This window comes from Amphibalanus amphitrite, unplaced genomic scaffold, assembly GCF_019059575.1.
Source record: "Amphibalanus amphitrite isolate SeventyFive unplaced genomic scaffold, NRLGWU_Aamphi_draft 000270F_arrow, whole genome shotgun sequence".
NCBI classification, from domain to species: Eukaryota; Metazoa; Arthropoda; class Thecostraca; order Balanomorpha; family Balanidae; genus Amphibalanus; species Amphibalanus amphitrite.
In genome coordinates this window covers 606,445-627,338 of record NW_024881765.1, presented here as the reverse complement: position 1 = coordinate 627,338, position 20,894 = coordinate 606,445, and the positions used below count along the sequence as shown (strand labels likewise).

The 20,894-nt window shown below is 51.0% G+C and overlaps 1 protein-coding gene across 9 annotated transcripts in view; it reads left to right on the top strand.

The window, feature by feature from the left end:
• LOC122387017 (AP-1 complex subunit beta-1-like) overlaps window positions 1-20,894 on the top strand; it is a 54,781-nt gene that overhangs the window by 8,256 nt on the left and 25,631 nt on the right. For 5 of the 9 annotated variants that reach the window (XM_043376822.1, XM_043376819.1, XM_043376820.1 and 2 more), the window contains exons 11-15: window positions 5,549-5,783; window positions 7,963-8,189; window positions 11,247-11,440; window positions 12,421-12,538; window positions 16,016-16,114. In XM_043376822.1, the coding sequence (XP_043232757.1) occupies window positions 5,549-5,783; window positions 7,963-8,189; window positions 11,247-11,440; window positions 12,421-12,538; window positions 16,016-16,114 (873 nt within the window). Of the gene's footprint in view, window positions 1-5,548; window positions 5,784-7,962; window positions 8,190-8,545; window positions 8,945-11,246; window positions 11,441-12,420; window positions 12,539-16,015; window positions 16,115-20,894 lie in introns of all 9 variants that reach the window. The other 4 variants (XM_043376816.1, XM_043376814.1, XM_043376815.1 and 1 more) reach the window with 1 other exon arrangement.

The following is a 20,894-nucleotide window of genomic DNA, read 5'->3' as shown; positions in this document are numbered from 1 at the left end:
CCATCCCCGCTCTCTTGCTTCGGACTGTTCCCCTACCCCTCCCAAGCCCCCAGGCCAAAACTCTAGCATATCGAACTTCTTTCCTTATTCCCTGGTCTCCTTATCCGCTCAGGCATAGACCTCTGTATACAGAGGTCTATGGCTCAGGTCAATCTTAAGTCTCGCCTCCCACTCATCATCGCCTTCTCATCATTCACCCTGGTCCGAACCAACGCCTGTCGGCGCATCCTATCTTACTTCTTCTTACCAGATTCATTACCAGATTCTTAGCACCAGATTCAGTGCACTCTTTCATCTCGACATCACCCTCCCCCCCCCTCCCCAAACACACACCGCCATCCGGGTCAGGAGGCGTTTGCTGTATATATTTTGGTGACATAGCATTTCAAGACTAATTTAACCCTCGCCCTGGCAGGGGGGGGGGGGTCGATGCGACCCCCCCCCCTAAGGTTTTTCAAAGATAGCGTAAAAAAACGGCGGCGCTGCATTTGGCACAGCCTATGGGGCAACCTTTTTACATATGACCTGAAAATTTTAGGTCCGGGTGACCTTGGGTCAGGTCACCAGGTCAGAAAAACCGGTACAAGGTCATGGTCAAATTTCAATTTTCTTTTTGCACCTGTCCAACTCACAGCTTTGCACTGATTTCCTTCAAACTTTCAGGATGTGCTAAGTTCACCGAGTTGTATAACATATAGTTCGGGTTTTTTGAGGTCACTGACCTGAGGTCAGTTAGAGGTCATTACGTCGTAATGTTAAGCCTATGGGAAAATACTAAATTCGGAAAATACTGGAGATATCCGCTTCGTTCTATCACTTTTGTGCTTTAAAACCACAGAACTTAACAGCAGGTCACTTGGTGCTTCTTTGTTTGGTGTACTTATCCATGGGTCAGGTCAAATGAGGTCAACTGAGGTCAAATGACGTTTTTGCCAATAACTTGGCACATAATGACGCTAGAGCTTAAAAAATGGTATCATTGTGTTCCTGGTGATCAGCCGAATCGAATGATATGCGATATGATGCAATTTGGTTAACTTGAACTTAACTTATTAATTTAAGTTTACTTAAAATTTAAGAAAAACTTTAAGTACACCTAATCAAGCTAAAAAGTATATCATTCGACGCGCCTTGACGTGCTGAGTTCACTGGTGCTTTTCTTTTTGCTCTATCTTAATTAGATCAAAAGTTATAAGCGAAAAACTTTTGACCTGTTTTTAGCGAAATTTTTACATTTATACCCCCCAAAACCCCCCTAAATATTGACCTAGAGCAACCAAATTTGCACAGGGGCGAGAACTCCAGGGGGCCCACCTACCTACCAAATTTGGTGTTTCTAGGTGCCATAGGAGCCAATCGCGAGGGGGGGGGGTCGCATCGACCCCCCCCCCCCCTGCCAGGCCGTGTTATGAAAAATGCCCTGCCAGGGCGAGGGTTAATGAATGTGACGAATTGTCCGTCATTTTGTTTCGGTTTGCATTGTTGTCCTGCCTAGCCCGTGCCTGTGTGATCTAAGCTGCAAGGCTGGTGTTGATTTCTAGGCTGGCTTTTGAGAAGCCAAGCAGGACGTGCACCTTCTAATGCTTCTATTTTTAACGGCCGAATGTCACATCCTACGCCACCACAGCCACCAGCAAACTTCAAAAAGTCTTAGAACTTCACCGTTCGTGATTGGTTTCAAAAACTCATTCGGTCCTTCAGCGGCACACGATTTCACCCGAAAGCCGGGCGCCAAATAATCTTTTCCCGGGCTCGCTGACATACCAAATGAATCTTTAAAGCGAGCCAATTATCACCTCGCTTTGAGAGTGGCGGGCCGTGGGCTCGCGTACGTGTGGCGTCATAAACCGCGCCTAATCTCTCTGAGTGGGGTAATGGAGCAAGTTGGCGCGCCGGCCGCGGACAGTTGGCGCGCCGGCCGCTGCGAAGTTGGCGCGAACCATTAGCCAGCTGACTAGGCGCGGGTCGGCGCGCCGCGCGCGGCCGGCACAAGTTGTCGGCGCGGCCGGCGGATGCGGGTAATACGCAACCGAAGTGTGACGTCATGACTACTGGCTGGGGCATAATCAGCTGACGGCCCTGTGTTAAAGCAATGGGACGAAATTTTATCAGCATTTTTAGAACAAACTGGACCTAGTTAGATAGTTTGGGGGCCAGTTTCTAGGTAAACTGAGTATATTCTATTTTTCTACGCCCAAAAAATGCTATGTTTCAAAGCGGAAAGGACCAAATTTCACGAAATTGTTACGGGCGGCGAACTTGACGCACCAAATACATGACCTTGAGATGCGAACTGTGACCGCGTCGGGAGGATTTTGATGTGTAAGGTTTGACATATTTGAGTTTGAGCTGGATAAATATTTTTTATTTGTAAAAAGCAAAGGAGAAAATCCACCATATAAGTTATTTTGAAAATCTTTTTTATTTTAAATCCGTTATTTTAAACCTCTTGATCTAAAATATTTTGTATTTCTGCGTCAACTTCGCCGCCAATTAGGTTTTCACGAAATTTTGTGCTTTGCGTTGTTAGATTTTGCAATATTTTTTCATAGAAAAATAGATCATACATCGTTGTCCTAAATTCAGCTACTAAAACTATCTAACTAGGTCCAGTTTTCTTGGGAAAGATCGGCAAAATATTGCCCCATTGCTTTAGCACGGGGCCGTCAGCTGATTATGCCCCAGCCACTTATCGTGACGTCACGACTTCGGTTGCGTATTGCCACCGGCAGCGGAGGTGGAGGCGTTGTGCCGCATTTGGCGGTCAGTGTGGGGGCGGTACCGGCGACACGGCACGAGACTCCCTCCCTCTCCCTCCGTTTCCGATGCCCCAAGAGAGCAAGATGACGACCTCCGGCATAAAGCTGTCGGGGATCGGAGGGATTCTTCCGATTGCTCATCTAGGTGTCTGGGATGAACTATGTGACTCCGTGGTCTCGATTCAGTGATGCGAATTATTTCTTTTATAATTATTTTCGCCCGGCGGATGCACTTGAGCTCTTGGCTGGAGTCAGTTTACGACCAATTTATGATACGGGAAATAAATAATCGAGTTATCGTGCCTCCCATAATCTTTGGTATTTGTGGCATCCCGAGGACTTCGTCGAACAAATTGTTACTTTAATATTTAGCTGAAGAAGCTCTTTGATGATCAGAAATGAACAACCTGTAATTGAGCTCATTGCCATCCTAGGTATTCAGTACAACGTTCAAAGGACTTGGTTAGCATGGAAGCGTTCTTTTTTTTTTCATTACACTATGCAACAGTCATTTTGTTCCTGAGTAACGACCGATTTTTTTGAACTCATTGGGTGTCATCACAACCGAAATGGGCATTTGTTTTGATCTGAAAATGCTTTTCCGGTTTTCAGAGACGATTTTCGATTTTTGGCCCCGAAATTCGGTTTTTGGCCCACCGTGTCCGGTGTAATTGAGTAATCGACTCGTGGTAACTTTCATCGCCTTTCCTATGCCACAAGCTTTCGAATGATATCCGGTTTTGCATATTTGCGTGTAAAAATAACGTCATAAATCTATGTTAACCCTATTCCTGGCGGGGGGGGGGGCCTCAGGAGCCCCCCCTGAGGTTTTTTGGTTATTTCTCCCAAACGCTTTGAGCTAGGAAGCTCAAATTTTCTGACTTTTCCTAAAAGGCTTTTACGCAACATTTCTGAAAATTTTGAGTTGATCTGACCTCAGGTCAGGTCACCAGAGGCGGTTTGGTGACCCTACCTCAGAAAAGTTTGCAATCACGCCAGAGCTAGAGTTTTTGACCGATCAATTTCTTCTCTTCAGGCTTTAGTTAGGGTACCAGTATGTGCAATTTGTATATCTCAGAATTTTCATATTCTGTGACCTGAGGTCAGGCCAGACTCGTGACCTTTACATTGCAAGCGTATGGGAAAATATTGAAACGCCTCCTGCTTCGTGTAAACGAGTCAAAACCACCCAATTCTTTCAGTATTATGGAAGATTATCTCATCGGTGATGATCCTGGTGCCGCTAATTGACAGGGGCACCGGCAAAGGTCATCTGAGGTCATGTGACGTCATAAATCGTTTTTCTGTCAATAAATCACGACATGGTGGTGCTAAAGACTTGTAAGTGGTACCAAACTGCTCGCCTGGTCAAGGCGCGTCGTTTGGTATGCAGCATGACCATACCTCACAACCTCATTGATGAATGACCTGACCTTGACCTCAGGTCAAATTTCAAATTGACCTGTGAAGGTCATCACATACTTATTTCGCATCGCCTCGGCGAGAGCAACAAAAAATGTATTGGTTTTATGTCTCTATGTTTCTTAGTTTAAAAGTTATATAGGTAACTAATTCCAAAACATTTTATCGTTGATGAGCTCTGGTGACCTCAATATTGACCTGACCTGAAAATGTTTTATGTAAAAGTTGTAGATCTTTAAACGACCTATCAAACGCCGTTCGCCGTTTGTCGCTGCGACGTGTAGTTTTTGAGATCTGAAGGGGGGGCGAATCGGCCCCCCCCCCCGCCAGTTTCTTGTCCCGGCGGAGCCCGCCAGGAATAGGGTTAAAGTAAGAAAATGTCGAAACTTCGTAAAAATTTGACATTTTTTCCAATTTCATTTCAAAATAGAGAAAAAACTAAAGACCCTATCCAAATTCTGAGCCCAGTTCCTTGAAGAGCATTCAATTTCCGTTCGGAAGGTACTATTTTAGTGCATTTTATCGGTTTACTGTGGCGTCCAGATTGAGTCACTGGAAAAACGGGCCCCCAGCCATTTCCATGACAATATGTGTTCAGTGCATGAAGAACCATTCTAACAAATGGAGGTACAGATCAAGATTCTGAGCGACAGGACTGCTCAAAACTAAGTTCCTGCGTGTGACACGAGGTCACAAGGGGTCAACAACATGACCTCAGTTGACCCCTCGTTGACCCTATGGCGTTAACATACGTTATCAGGTTAATGCTATGTGATATGACCTAGGATATGTGTTTAGGTTAACTCAATCTGGACGCCACAGGAATCCGATAAAATGCACTAAAAAAGTACCTTCCGAACGGAAATTGAATTCTCTTCAAGGAACTGGGCTCAGAATTTGGATAGGGTCTTTAGTTTTTTCTCTATTTTGAAATGAAATCGAAAAAAATGTCAATTTTTTTTTACAAATTTCAACATTTTCTTACTTTAACATAGATTTATGACGTTATTTTTACACGCAAATATGCAAAATCGGATATCATTCGAAAGCTTGTGGCATAGGAAAGGCGATGAAAGTTACCACGAGTCGATTACTCAATTACACCGGACACGGTGGGCCATAAACCGAATTTCGGGGCCAAAAATCGAAAATCGTCTCTGAAAACCGGAAAAGCATTTTCAGATCAAAACAAATGTCCATTTCGGTTATGATAGGACCCAATGAATAAGAAAAAATCGGTCGCTTTCCAGGAACAGAAAATCTTTCATTTTTTGTTGCATAGTGAATTATTGACACTGCTGGCTGCGGCTGCTTACTGCTAACTCTGCGGCTCTGTCCATCTAACGCTGCCCTCCCGCGACCCCCAGGTGCTGAGTCTGGCTACCCAGGACTCTGACAACCCGGACCTGCGCGACCGCGGCTTCATCTACTGGCGTCTTCTGTCCACCGACCCGGCCGCCGCCAAGGAGGTGGTGCTGGCAGAGAAGCCGCTCATCTCGGAGGAGACGGACCTGCTGGAGCCGACGCTGCTCGACGAGCTCGTCTGCCACATCTCCAGTCTGGCGTCCGTCTACCACAAACCGCCCAGCGCCTTTGTCGAGGGTGAGCGAGGGAGAGGGTTGGCATCGGTCTGGTTCTTGGAGTGGGGAAACACTGGGTGGACTGATCTTTTCCCCGTTTGTGAGAGGATAAGGGAATAGTTGGTCTGTGGCCGTTTTCGAACACGTGAGTGTCGCAATGTTCGTTCGTAACTTTGTGAGCTGATCCGGTTCGCAAGATCTGGTGCAGTTGGCAAGTTAGTTGCAGCTCGGCTTGTGATTTACCAACAAACTATGCTTGACGTAATTAAAGGAGTGCACTTAGTAGTTTTGGCTGTTTCTTTGGGAGCCCTGCTTTCGACATTGCTTTAATTAATTATCGAAACTTGTGAGCTACCCAGCAGTCGAGCTACGCTGCCACTTTGCAAATAAGTGTGCTTCCTACTGCTGCGCCATCGCTATGCAAAGTAATAATTTAGTTAGGTACTCTTGCAAGGATCAGAATTTAGGTAACTGCCCTCCAGGGCCCAATTTTACCAAATGCCGTGAATGCGCAATCATGGCATTTGGCAACGTTCAGAACTATTCCACATTCACTTATTCATTCGTTCAGGCAACATTCATAATCATTCACAGTCATTAAACTCATGCTGGACGTAAATAACAATAATACCCGATACCGTTGATATTATTACCGGTAACTCCGGCCATTCCTGCCATATCCTATTCACGGCATTGGTAAGATTGGGCCCTGGTGCCTGTTGTCAGTGATTACGGAGCGAGCGAAGCGAGCGTAGTCTTTCCTTAGATTAACGGAAATTTCTGAGTATGAGCGGCCAGCCGGCCGACCAGCCGTGCGGACACTTTTGCGAGGCTTATATCTCAGCAACCACTTGACCGATTTACACGCGGTAATTTTTGTAGGGTAACTTCATTCCTTCTACCAAGTATTGGACTATTCCCGATGCATGTGGGTGACCCCTTATGCACGTGCCACGTGCAAAACGAAGAGGTGTCAGTTTTGTAATTGTTGCAATATCTCGGTAACTACTTGGCCGATTGCGCTGAAAGTTGGCATGTAGGTAGGCACCCACTAGGCACTGCATATCCATGTGCCAGAGTTAGGGTGCTGCTGCACGTGCGCACGTGCAGGGGTCGTTTCCACATCTCGAGAACGGCTGTACCGATGGCGCTCAAATTTGGTACACGGTTAGGGACCAGTTGTACTCGTAGGGTGCCGTGCACAAGTCAAATGGGACCCATTTTGCACGTGCGCACGTGCAGGGTGCCGCTTCCAGATCTCGAGAACGGCTGGGCCGATTGTGCTCAAATTTGGCACATCGCTAGAGACCGGTTAGTAGGGTGCCGTGCACAAGTCAGTTGGAGGTACCACCTCGAAAATTCGCACGTGCAAGGCCCACCCTCTCGCTCGCTCCGTTAGTCGCCCCAAAAGGCGTTATACTTGTTTCTTTCACTTGCGTTGAAACATAATCATTGAATGGATCTACTTAAATTTACAGCACATCTATATAATTTTCACGCGTACCGTACCAATAGGGAAGTTTAAATATGTCAGTGCCATTGACAACACCTCTTGTGGAGTTCAATGCTGCGATGGACTCCGGTCTGCCTCGCACCTGTGGGACTTCCGGCCGGGTATTGATATTCCGAGTACGAATGATTGCTTCCGCTGAGCTGGCGTGGTGCACTCGCTCACAATATCGTCAAAGATTCCTCGGACAAAGCCCGTCCAGTGATGCGTGGGAGTGCGTTTTCCGGAGATGAAACAGGGGCACTCAGGTTGGGCGTCGTCTGGTCGGGCCGAAGGGGTTTCCGTGTAAGCTATTACCTGCCGTGATCACTCACTGTTGGGCGCGATATAGCCTCGTTGCTGGTGCACCCTGTTACTCCAAGCCATCACCATCATCTCTCACTGTCAAATTACCCTTCGGATGTCACTGTCACCTACCGTTACCTGTTGTCTGACGTCCGCTCCACACCCATCAAAGTCGCAGTGCCGGGTGTGCTGTTGCCTGTTGTTACCTTTCATCTAACCGCGGCTGACGGCTCGCCCAGATCAGATCGCAGTGCTGGCTGTTCTGTTACCTGCACCTGTCTGTTCTGTTCTGTTCTGTTCTATTCTGTTACCTGTTACCTGCACTGTTGCCTGTCACTGTCGCCTCTCGTTACCTGCGACTCTCACCCCGTTACCCGCCATCTGACCACCGCTCCCCCTCCCCCAGGTCGCAGCGCCGGTTTCCGCCGCGTGCCTCTGAAGCCGGACGGCTCGGCAGCGGCGGCGGCGGCGCCGGTCGAGGAGACGCCCCAGGCGACCGTCATCCCGTCACAGGACTCACTGATCGGTGACCTTCTCTCGCTGGACCTCAACCCGCCGGCCTCCCACACGGCTCCCGCGGCGACCAACGTGCCCTCCAACGTGGACCTGCTCGGCGGCGGCCTGGACGCCCTGGTGAGTGGGGGTGGCTGAGTGGCAAGGGGCGGGGCGGCTCATAATGGGAGGGGAGCGGACTTGGTCAGACGCCTGGGTGTGGTCTGGGGGGACCTGAGAGCCATCTGGTTTGTGCTAGTGGGGTTGCGGACTGTTACGTAAGGCATCGATGCAATGTAAGTCTGATCGATACTGTTTTTTCATGTATATTGACCTTCCTCAAACTACCTACCCTTTTCATTGAAATACCTTTTTTCCTGTAGTGGTCCCTGTCTAATGTCTTCATGTGTAAGGCCTTTTGATCGCAACGGCATATGATAGACCATTCCTTTTCCTGACATCTCTCCTCTCCGTCCTTTCTTTATCCTCTCCTGCAGACGTGGATGGGCGGCGGCGTGCACAGCCCAGCCGAGGGGCAGTTCCTGTGCCACCTGCGTGACCCGCACACCCATCGTCCTGCCCGTCCGCCGCTGCCGGCGCCGTCTGCTCAGTCGCCTCTGCCGGCGACCGCACAGTCGCTGCCGCGACGGACATCGCCGCTACGGTCTCCTCTTACGGCTTCCGCCGCCGCTGCCGCCGTCAGCGGCCGTGTCACCAGTCCTATCACTAACCTCGTCACCAGTGGAGTCACTAGTCACGCCACCAGTCCCGTCACCAGCGGGTTCACCGTGGCCGGCATCTGCACCAACCCATTCCTGGCCGGTTTCCTGGACGAAGACACCATCCTGACGCTCGCCACGGATGGCGATGAGCTACTTCTGACTGACCACAGACCGGTATGGGCAGCACTGGGAGGCGAGGTAGATTAATTTATAGCTGGAACGGATCGGAGTGAAGGGAGGAAGGGAGGGAAGGAAGCTAGGTGGTCTGAGCTCAGTTTCCTGCCGTTTTTTTCGTCACAGACGCCGGATATGTGTCGCACTAAGCTGGCGCACGGGTGTTTTTAAATGACTCGCGCTCCGGCGAGAGTCAGTCGAAGCCTTGCCGGGCTGGACCGGCAGGCGGGGACTGAGCTGCAGCGCCGTGGCCTGTTCGCCTGAGGCGGCGGCATGCATCACGCGTGTCCAACTAGTCACATTGCTCATGGCGGGCGGCGGTAACTGCCCGCTGCTCCACGCTCCACGGGCTGTTGGCCAGCCGAACCCTTTTGTTGGCGGTCTAATTTTACGTTAGGTATTAATTGTTGTGGGAATAATTGCACGCTTGTTTGATATGTCGCTCCTCGCTAGAGCATTAACAGACGGACTGAAAAGTCGGTCGGCTGTTTATCATGGTCATTTCTGTTTTATGAGAACTATAAAGGGACCTATGACATTACCACTACATTCACATTTACACTGCGACATTTTTCTAGAGGATCTGTAGAATTACTGTAAGTGGTGTTGTTGGGACGCACAACATGCAAGTTATCTACGTTACTCGACGCACCATAGTTTTGTAGTTGCCGTAACTGCGCTTCCGAAACTTCCTTGGTAAACTCCGAGCCAAACTATTTTTAACTTATTTAATCAGGCGGCTCTTTTTTGTACTTCTGCTAATGCCACACCGCTGCCGGTTGATTGAGTTACGATCTCGACGGGAGCGGTCTCCTGATCTGTGCCGGTATCCAATTATCTGCGCCCGCGAGGTGATCAGACCGTGCGCGCCCGGTTAATGGTGCCCCGGTGTCCATCTGCCGCCGCTGCTGTCCGGATGCCTGGTGGAAGGTCCGGGAGCGCCGGGTGGGATGGGGTGGATAAGGAGAGGTGCCCGCGGGGGATTGCAGTGGTTTGAGTAGCGTGATCGTTTTGGGTTGTAATGCGATCGTGATGATGTGCAGGTTGTAAAGTTATTTGCAATGTGCTCTTTATGAAGGGATTATTCTATCAAATTTTTGACATTCTTGAGATCTCGTGGATGAAAGAATGCCACAAAAAGGCAGCAGCAATCGAGTGTCTGTAGGCCGCTGATTGAAGTTTACAGACTTCTCGCCCGAGACGCTTTTCTATCTGTCAGTCTTACTGTTTTTGACGAGTTGCCATGCCCTCCGCGATCTCGGCCCAGACGGGTGGTCAATTCGAACATCCATGGATGCCATATGACGGCTCTCATCTCCCTTAGAGCTCGTTCTGTCTGATGTATCGGCGACGTTTTAGTTTCAGTTTTGTTTTATTCATTCAGCAGGCATCACCAGTTCCATATTTTTTTTCTGTTTCCAACGACTGAATATGCTACAGCCGTATCGTGTGTTGGCATTTGACAACTTCTATGCACGCCATATTTCTATGCGGCACCTATTGTCTGCTAATATTTTCTATCGTTCGATTTGAATTCTTAGCTTTCTATAATACACCTCTTCTATATAGTATAAAATATTCATATCCGTCAGGTAGCCTAACCCCGATATTCACAGCAGGGACGGCGCAGGGCGCCGTTTTCGCTGCACGGCCGGTGCCGATGTTTCAAGTGTCCGTGACACAGTGCTCTCAATCGGCGCCGGCCGCTGCTAATGACGCTCATCGCAGTAATGACGGGGGCTCGGCGGCCGGCTCCCCAGTCCAGGTGTTAAATCAATAGTCGATGGCGGCGCGGGGCGGGCCGGTCACTCGGCTCGCCTTTTAGCACCCCGGGCCAGGCCGGACCCGTGATTAGGGCCTGTTCGTGCCCCGTCTGCTGCCGACCAGCACTGCGCCCGCCAGGCACCTGACGTGAGCCAGCTTCCTTATGTCAGCGTTCGGTCGATAAGTTTCCAAGTGACGGCAAATATTTCTGGGTTATGATTTTCCGTTATTTGCCTGGTTGCAGCCAATATCCTGTAATGCGGTGTTCAGGTTATTTGTCTGACAAATATTGCGCTCGCGTTCATTTCCCGTTTGCGTGCGGCCACCCAATGGGCGTTGACCTCTGTAAGGACCCACACGACATTCACATTCTCATGAATACACGCATGCATGCTTCCTACGTACTGCTAACACACAATATAGGTACATTGATTGTACATGAACAATTTGAACATGGCTATCGCCTGCATACGTCCACGTCTCCCCCGGGCTCGTCTGCGGTTGTGTCTGCCCCTCTGACTCCGTCTATCTCCGGCAGCTGGGTGGCGACTCGAGCAGCGGCGCGCCGGCTCCGGCCGCCGGCGGAGGCATGGGCGGAGGCACCTCGGCCGGCCTGCTGGGAGACATCTTCGGCATCACACCCACACCGTCCAACTACATGCCTCCCAAGCAGGTGTGGTTGCCGGCCGCCAAGGGCAAGGGTCTGGAGGTGTCCGGCACCTTCTGTCGCAGGTGAGAGAGGTCGAAAGAACAAGGGAGCGCGGGGTCATGCGGGGAGACGGGGGGGGGGGGATTCAGTCCCCATTCTATTTTGGTTTTTGTATTTCTATAAATTGAATTGGTAATTACACGTCTCTTCCTTATCACCCGATCGCCAGTCTTATGATGAGCATGATCTTTTGTTGCCTGGATAAGTTGACACGCAACTGGACCCCGAATATTTGACTAACTAATGCACGGACAGGTAACGTTTGAGGTCCTGGTCTTGGGCAGTGGTCACTCCTCCCTGATCAGTCGCTCCACTTGCATCTCACATGCCCGATTAGCGCGCCCACCTTCCAGCTATCTTCGCCTGCCCCACCCCCACCCCTTCGAGTGACGCTGCCGGCAGCGGGCCACCCCAGCCGATTCCCTCGGGACACCCGGCCTGTTCCCGTGACTCCGTCTCTGTGTATCGGACTCCGTGACCCGCCTCTGTCTGCGACACGATGCCATTTGAGAGGCTGTCATTTACCATGGACTGCCACGGGGGGCTGAGCCGTGGGCCGGCCCGAGAGGCCGCCGTGAGCTCTGTTCTCTGAATGTGATCGACGAGACGAGTGAGGGGTGGGGTGGGTAGCGGCGCGTGGCCTTCGCCCTCAACTGGTGGTGACAGGCTTTGACCAGCTTGCTGTACTCGGCAGCGGTTTCGATGACCCGTACTGACGGGCTACGCGCGCATGACTGGCCCCGGATTTGACTGAACCGTGGAGGCCGGGTGTGCTGGCCCATAAATGTGACCTTTACACTGATCTCTGCTGACCTTAACGCCCACTAGTGACCTTCATTGATATCTGGTGGTATTCGCGGACTCCTGATAACCGTTGGTAATCCGTGACAAACTTTCTCGACCCTTGATGACCTTATGGACCCTTGACGGACTGTCTAAACCCTTTGTGTGATATACCGACCCCTGATGACCTTGCTGACCCCGTTGACCTGTGTGTCCTCAGGGCGGGACGGGTCAGCATGGAGCTTACCCTGAGCAACCGAGCCATGCAGCCCATGTCCGGCTTCGCTCTGCAGATGAACAAGAACAGCTTCGGCCTGGTGCCGGCCCAGCCCCTGCAGGTGGGTGGTGCGGGCCGGGTAGAGGAGGGTAGCGGAGACATCATTCACAGCCACTGATCGTCCAGCATATTTAGGATTGGAATTAGGGCTTATTAGAATACGTTTTATAATTAACGTTTTTTATAAATTGAGTTTGCTACAGCAAGCTGAGTTTGAAGCTGAGTTATTGCGTTTATTGCAAACTTCCTGGAATAATAGGTAGTGTTGTGGTTGTGGTTGCCAAATGAGCCACTATCTTCGAGCAACCCTTCCTCGGCATACCAGTGACTGTTTACCAACCCCACAGGCCTGAACTGCATGTAGATCACTAGAGTTCCATCTGACACAATCGATTGTGACACGTTCCAAGCTTTGGCCCCATTGGAATCGGATCGGGCGGCTCCCAGCAGTGAGGTCGGCAGATGCCGCTTGGACTGGCCCACCTGCAGTGTGAGCGAGCGCTGAGGCACTTATCTCTTGGGTGGTATGGAAGCCGTTCGGGCTGAGCCGGCGCGGCGCCCGGTGCCAGGCGGCCGACGACACGGGGACTGTCGGTACACAGGACCCGTCACAGTCCGTTGCGGGGTGTCACGGCCCGGCGCGGGCGGAGCAGGGCCGCCGTTTGACGGTGCTGGGTGCCGACAGCCACTGGGTACACACTACACAGTGACACCTCCGGATTGCCAAACTCTGCTGCGTCTGAGACTCTAACCGTCACACCGTCTGCGTCTGAGACCGCCTGGCACTGCTTGATTGACTGTTGGCCAGGGCGGGTCGTCTACCAGCCGTCAGTACCAGCCTGTCTAGGGTGGTACTGAACTGAGCCAGACCTAACCGACGACTTCGATGGCCCTCCAGCGCTGTTCTACTGGATAAGTGCGGAACTCGACTGCGTCACGCGCTGTCGTCACGGACCCTGCGTGACGGTGTTACGTGACGGTCACTGACACACCGAGGCAGCCGCCGTTACGAGCCGAATCGGACGCCGATTTGATGGCGATCAATCCGAGTTTGAGACCAATCAGTCACTTTACGACGGTCAGACTGAGCCAGACGGCCGGCCGGCGCCAGCCGGGCCGAATGCTGATTGGGACTTGTTTCCAGGAGGTTCTCCAGAGAAACGGGCGCTCTCGTAGGTGGTCTACCGCCATAAGAAGCTCTCCGCTGCTTTTCTGTGTTATGAGATAGTGCGGCTTAATACGGGCGCCGCGCTACCATATTGTGTCATGGCGTAGTTTTATGTGAGCCAATATAATCCGGCGGCTGATTACACGGCATGCTCACGGCTAATTCTATCATCGACCGCGAACGGACCCGGATCGCTAGCGGCTGCGTTCGGTGGACACTGCGCGCTGCTGGGACGCTCCGGTCAGTTACTGACCGGTGGGGAACGGCCCCTGCTGACCTGCTCCCCTGTCGGCGCGGGGTGCCGGTGCTGAGAGCTCGGCGCTGTCTGCCGGCGGTCTCGCCCTGGCCTGACTGGACTGGGTTAGGGGCGGGGTGGCGGCGGGGATGTTATGGCCCCATCGCTCTCCGACTGATCCTTTGAGCCAGCCTGATGAGGCCACAGCCGCCGTCGAACTAAACTCTCTTCGCTCCCGACCGACGCGACGGTCGGCCGCCAGCCGACCGGACACAACCAGTCGCGATTGGGTGTTCCGGATTAAAACTTAGCTCGTGTTTTGGTTCTTTGGAGTAGTGGCCGAATTTCAAATTCGAGATGGTTTTCATAATTTTCAAAGCTAAAGATTTGCTGGCTTGTTGTCGGCTCACTTTCGTAAAGCTTTGCATTGCGCTGTGTAATGGGTAACTTTTTTCGTGGATCGATCATTTCACAATTGCGAACGCTCAAATGCCCCCTGTCTTTCCGATTGGATAGTGGGTTCGTGGTCTCCTTTATCCTTTTTTTGCAACGCCGATTCTTTTCAGCAACGCTTCATGCCGGTCTTCGTCCGAACTCGGTACTACCCGTCATTTAAGTCGCTGAATGTCGCTAAATATTCATGTGAGCATCTTAGGGACATCGATCTTAGAACATAACTTAAAACGAGATGCCATGTGCAATGTGTATTGATATTTTCAGATGTTGTCAGATGTTATGTAGCACAGTTAGCATATGCAATGTGTATGCTTGCTGGCCGATCCCATTTCGAGGAGTTTAGATGACAACCCAATTGTCTTGTTTAGAAATAAATCACCAAAACAAACGTCATTGTTGTTGAAATAAGAAATGTTACCTGATTTCGACTGTCAGATGCAGGGCTGCGGAGTCGGAGTCGGAGTCGGAGTCGGTCGGAGTCGACAATTCTGCCCGGAGTCGGAGTCGGAGTCGGAGTCGATTTTAGAAACCCGAGCCGGAGTCGGAGTCGGAGTCACCGAAAATCTGTCGACTCCGCTGCCCTGCTAGGTCTGCGGAGTCGGAGTCGGGAGTTGGAGTCGGTCGGAGTCGACAATTCTGCCCGGAGTCGGAGTCGGAGTCGGAGCTGGTTTTTGAAAGCCGGAGTCGGAGTCGGAGTCGGAGTCGCCGAAAATCCATCGACTCCGCAGCCCTGGTCAGATGTTTGGACAGTGATCTGGAACCCACTCTAAATTTTAAGATCTTATATGGATTCAGCTTTTGTTTATGTGGACTGTTCATCGAAATGCCTGCCATATTACTTTATTCCCTTTGATGCAAATCAAAGTTCGACCAACGTAAATCCTGCATTCGCCGAACTGACGCTAAACGCCTTGCTTTTTACCGCGTGTTTCACACACCATCTCTTTCATTCGTAAATCGTGTCAATATTTGATCATTGGCACTCTCTCGCTGCCGCTGTGGTGGCATAGAATGACGCAATGGCTTGCACTTCCCTAAGGGGCATTATGCATCCCGAACCGGTGGCCCAGCACTGCTAAACATTTCATTTCGCCGCATTCCACCGGAGCTGATGTGTGTCTACCGTGCATTGAACTGGTGGCGGCGGCGGCCGGCTCACTGTTGGTCTATCAGTGGGGGTAGCCGGGGGGAGGGGGAGGGGGGTTCATCTCCGGCCAGCCGGCGGCGGTGTGCCGTGGACACACAGTGGAGCGGGAAGGGGGAGGGGGGGGGGGCTCGCGCCACCTGCCGTGGAGTCAGACCACTCCTCTGCCGGGGAACCGGGCAGCTGCTGCGCCTAGGGGACCATATCACCCAGTCGCTGCGCTGATAGTGCAGTTATGAAAAGCTTTTTCTCTTTTCGTGTATTGGTTATGTGAAGTTGCCTAATAAGCTATTTGTTAATACATATATCTGTGCTGTGTGCGATGACCTTGATTAAATTGGATTTGTTACGCGTTTTGCAGTTACTAACACGTAACGAGTGGTCAACGAAAATCACTGCGTTACCCCCCGCAGGTAGCTCACTGTCTGATCTGTGGCGCTTTTCCAGACTCCTATGGACTTTCGACTGTCGCCCATAGTCTCCGTGGTCCACCTCGGCTACTGATGGGCGACTAACGCGCCCCTCTCCGTTCCAGGTACCCATGCCGGTCCAGCCGAACCAGAGCACTGACGTGTCGCTGCCGCTGGAAAACAACGGACCCGTCCAGCGCATGGAGCCCATCACTAACCTGCAGGTAAGTACCGGCGGCCCATCACTAACGTATAGCGAGTACCGCCGCCCCATCAATAACGCGTAGGTGAATATTGTCGGTATACCGCGAACGGTTACCGCTGGCCCGTGCTGGTGGGTACCGCCGCGCCGGCCCATCAGTAATGTGTTGGCGAGTATTGCCGGCCCATCACTAACGTACTGGCTGGGGGTCGCTGAATCTCCACTAACGTGCGGATCACCACTGCGTCCCTAACCTCCATTACATCTCAGACTACAGACAACCAAACAATCGACATTCCATCCCAGTGTATTTCACATTCCACCCGGAGTCAGAATGGTGGACGGCTGTGGAACAGACAGCGGGTCCCGTTCAGTCTCCCTGTGGTCGGTGCTGTGTCGGGGTGGTCCCGGAGCGCGCGGTGCGGGAGGAGGAACTCGCAGCTCCGTGTCTGGACTGGAGGCAGCCGGGCTGGTGACGGTCTTGGGGAGCTAGGCTAGCTCTCTCGGACTTTGCACGCGACATTAGCGTAACCAGTTATATCGTGAGTTTTCCAGCAGCCGTTGCCATCGCTAGTCATATAGGCATATCGGTAACCAGTGCCAGCAGGTTGGCCGCTACACCAGCTTGTCCAGTTGGTGGGTGTGCCATCGGTCCAACGCCACGGATCGTTGGTATTGTATGCCACGAGTCCTATCCAAGTGGTCCAGCCATGCATGACGGTTTCGAATAGTAAGGCGTTCTCAATGTTGTCATGAATGGACACCATATGTGATTCACGGTACTCATTGTAGCAAACGAATTCTCCTGATCTCATGTCGACATCGAACGGGGATTCCCAGTAACAGTAGCCGTTGTATAGTTGCCACTCGCTGGAGGGACAGCCTGCGGACGTCACGGCGGCCGTCACACTCACCGTGACGAGCCACAGCCAGGGTCCGGCGGCCATGTCGGGATACCAGTCGGTCCGATGCGTCGATCTGAGGTGCGGCGCCGCGCGGGGTCGGCCTCTGAATCGGCGGCACGCCGCGGCCCGGCCGTCTTATACCCGTCCCGGAGTGTGGCTCTGCAGCTGATAGCCGGCACTGCGCAGGGGTCTGCCGTGGGAGCGACGGCGACTGGCGGCATTGAGTTACTTTCTTCAGGTGTTTTATATTTGGTTTCAAGTTGATGTCTAGCTATTGTTATTTTGCACTGTGTTTTATGAAGCAGGCCGTCGTGTAGAGATTTTCTCGCCAGGTGGGCTCTCCTGTAAGCCGACACGCCTTCTTGAACGAGAGGGGCGGGGAGTCGTGAACTCAGTGCCACGTGATCCTTAACCCGCGCCCTGGTGTGGGTCTGAGCCACCTTCGCCCTGGTGGGGGGGGCCAAAATGACCCCCCCCCGTCTAACTCGAAAACGAAGAGGGCTAGGAAGACGCGGAAAAAAGCAAACGAAAGCCCATAACAAGTACGTTCGAAAGTATTTCGGTCATTTTTTCGCTAAGGTCAATATTGAGGTCGCTAGAGGTCATCATAGGTCAAATTTCAGTGTTTTCGGTGTTGCCGGACATATTCCGCTGTAGCTCGGAAACTAGAAGAGCTAGAGAGCCGCGGAAAAAAGCAATCGATAGCTCTTTTCAAGCTCTTTCGCCAAGGTTCGTCAGATTTGACCTCAGCTCAACGGTTTGGCCTACAGAGGTCATGCAAGGTCAACTTGGCAAATTTCTTTGAAAATGTTTTTAACTATAGCATGCATTCACGAGAAAATAGAGAAACGATTCATGCACCATCGTGCTTGGCTCGTCGAGACGCGTCGAATGATATATAGTTTGACCTCGAAAGGTCATTTTGAAAATTTGACCTCAGGTCAAGGTCATGACCTTACCGAAATAGGTCATGCTGCATATCATTCGATCCGCATTGACGAGACAAACACGATAAACGTCGAACGGAGTCTTTATCTCTATTCAATAACAAGTAAGTGCAGAAAAACCGCTGGTGACCTCTGGTGACCAGGGAGATGACCTAGCGTGACCTCAGCGAGGTCACAAGCAAATGGTTTCACATGGGCTGTGATTTGCTGACCCAAGACACTTCAATAACGAAATATAGGAACAATCACGCCCGATTTAGCTGAAAAACAACTACTTTTCGATTCTCCCATTGACTTATAATGGGGAGCAGCGATGACCTGACCTGACCTTAGGTCACATTTATAAAAAATCCGAGATAGCCATTTTGTAGAGCTGGGTGACATCTTCAAGTACTGTAAATTTTACATCGATCGGATAAAAGCTGTGCCTTTGAGAGAGCTTTGAACTTTTTTAGAGGTGGTGTCAGTTTTGGTGACCTTGTGACCTGACCTGACCTGACCCGAACCCCCCAAAAAAGGACATGATGTAAAAATGTTGAATAAACAGCTATACAAAGTTTCAGGGCGCTAACTCAAGTGGTTTCTGAGTTATCGCTGAAAAACCACAGGGGGGGGGGGCCAAAATGGCCCCCCCCCCCACCAGGGCGAAGGTTAATTTTACCATTTTCTTGAAGATTTTTCATTATATTCTGATTTAGGGACAATTCAATAGCAAACATAGTTACAAACGAAAAAAAAAAAATGTTCAGGGGCCAAGCTTCTCAGTGCCCCATTGATCCACCCACTCAGCCATTTTTAAGGACTTTTAAAAAATGGCTTATCGCGAGAGGTATTGATGGTTCCTTTCAAAATAAAAAATTATGGGATTGATAAAATTGAACATGTACCCCGTACCTTCGGTTTTGATGACATAAAGTCTTGCCTGTTAAACTCTGCATTAACAGCATTACAAGTGATAGAAGAAAATAACACTGCGTCTCTGTTGTGTCTTATTTGTCGCGTGATTTGGGTTGAATTAGGTAGATCATTCGCTCCCTCTTACAGAGAGAACCACGTTGTTTGTTAGAAAGTTCATAAGAAATATGTATAAAAATATTGCGGCAAAAATCAGCGAAATTGTTTCACGAATATTTCTCTCATTGAAGTCATGTTGTCGGGTGAGTCATTTGGTGTACCCATTATTTGATGGTGCTCCTATGCCATCACTTTGCGGCTGATGACTACCACGGGTTATCATTTATGTTCTGGCGAGTACCCCCGGCCCATCACTAATTCGCTGAGGGGTGCCACTGAATCTTCAGTAACGTGCGGATGACCGCTGCGTCTCTAATCTCAAAGGCATTTCAGACTCAACCAGACACTCGACATTCCACCCCAGTGTATTTCACATTTCTTCCGGTGTCAGGATGGTGGACGGCTGTGGAACAGACAGCGGGTTCCGTTCAGTCTCCATGAGGTCGGTGCTGTGTGGGGTCGCGGTGGTCTGAGGGCGCCGCTGCTCGGGAGGAGGAACTCGCAGCTCCTTGTCTGGACTGGAGGCAGCCGGGCTGGCTCCGTTCATGGCGAGCTAGGCTAGCTCTGCGACTTTGCAAACGACATGAGCGTAGTCATCTACGCCTAATGTCGACCAGCAGCCGTTGTTATCTGGACTCATACAGGCATATCGGAAATCAGTACCAGCAGGTTGGCCGCTACACCAGCTTGTCCAGTTGGTAGGTGTGCCGTCGATCCAGGACCACGGGTCATCTGTATGAGGTCTTTCGAGTCCAATCCAGCCGTACGAGTCTTGCATGACAGTTTCGAATACGAATGCGTTTTCAATGTTGTCATGAATGGACACCATATGTGAGCCTCTGTACTCATTGTAGCAGACGAATTCTCCCGATCGCCATTCAGTTTTAAACGGTGACCGCCAGTAGCAGTAGCCGTTGTTGAGTTTCCACTCGCTGGAGGGACAGCCGGCAGACGTCACGGCGGCCGTCACACTCACCGTGACGAGCCACAGCCAGGGTCCGGCGGCCATGTCGGGACACCAGTCGGTCCGATGCGTCGATCCGAGGTGCGGCGCCGCGCGGGGTCGGCCTCTGAATCGGCGGCACGCCGCGGCCCGGCCGTCTTATACCCGTCCCGGAGTGTGGCTCTGCAGCTGATAGCCAGCACTGCGCGGAGGTCTGCCGTGGGAGCGGCGGCGACTGGCGATGTCGGAATCGAGATGGAGACGTTCGTTTTTTTTCCATCTGCCTTTCAAACTGAACCCTTGTTGTTATTTTGCCCGTGTTTTATAAGACAGGCTAGAGATTCGAGATGTTTTACCTGGTAGACCATTCCGGGAGCTTCCACCTTTCTTGACTTATAGAGATAGAGTTGTTTGTCCCACGGCACGTAAATTATACCCAATTCTGTAAATTCGTAAAGTAACTACAACCGATTCTTGAATCTGGCTCATTATATTTTGATTTAGCGAACAGTGCATGTCAAGCATGCAAGCAAAAACTGAAAATGTGAGGCCTCCCATGGGCCCAAGTTGTCCACTCGCTCTGCAAATTTCGTGCCTCTAAATCTTATAGGAAATAATCGTGAGGCGAGTCGTATCAACGCTCTGCTCGTCCCCGTTATGAAAAGGTTTGCTCAGGTGAGGTTTTTGGTCGGGTCACCGGGTCAAGATAGCTGACATTAGTTAGTCCACGAAAGTTTTTTTTTCTTCTCAGTGGCTACTGCCTAGACGGTCCCTCTGAAAATCAAAACTTCTCGGATGGATAAAAATTGCTGAGCAGTTGATCCCGTACCTTCGGTTTCGATGATATAAGTAGTTGCTTGCTAAACTCTTCATTACAAGTGATAGGAGAAAGTACTGCGTCTCTTTTGTACGTCTCCTATGTAAGCCATCTAAACATCGTAGGTACTTTAAGATGGTGAATTGAACAAGCTTGCTCTTTATCCCACATAACTG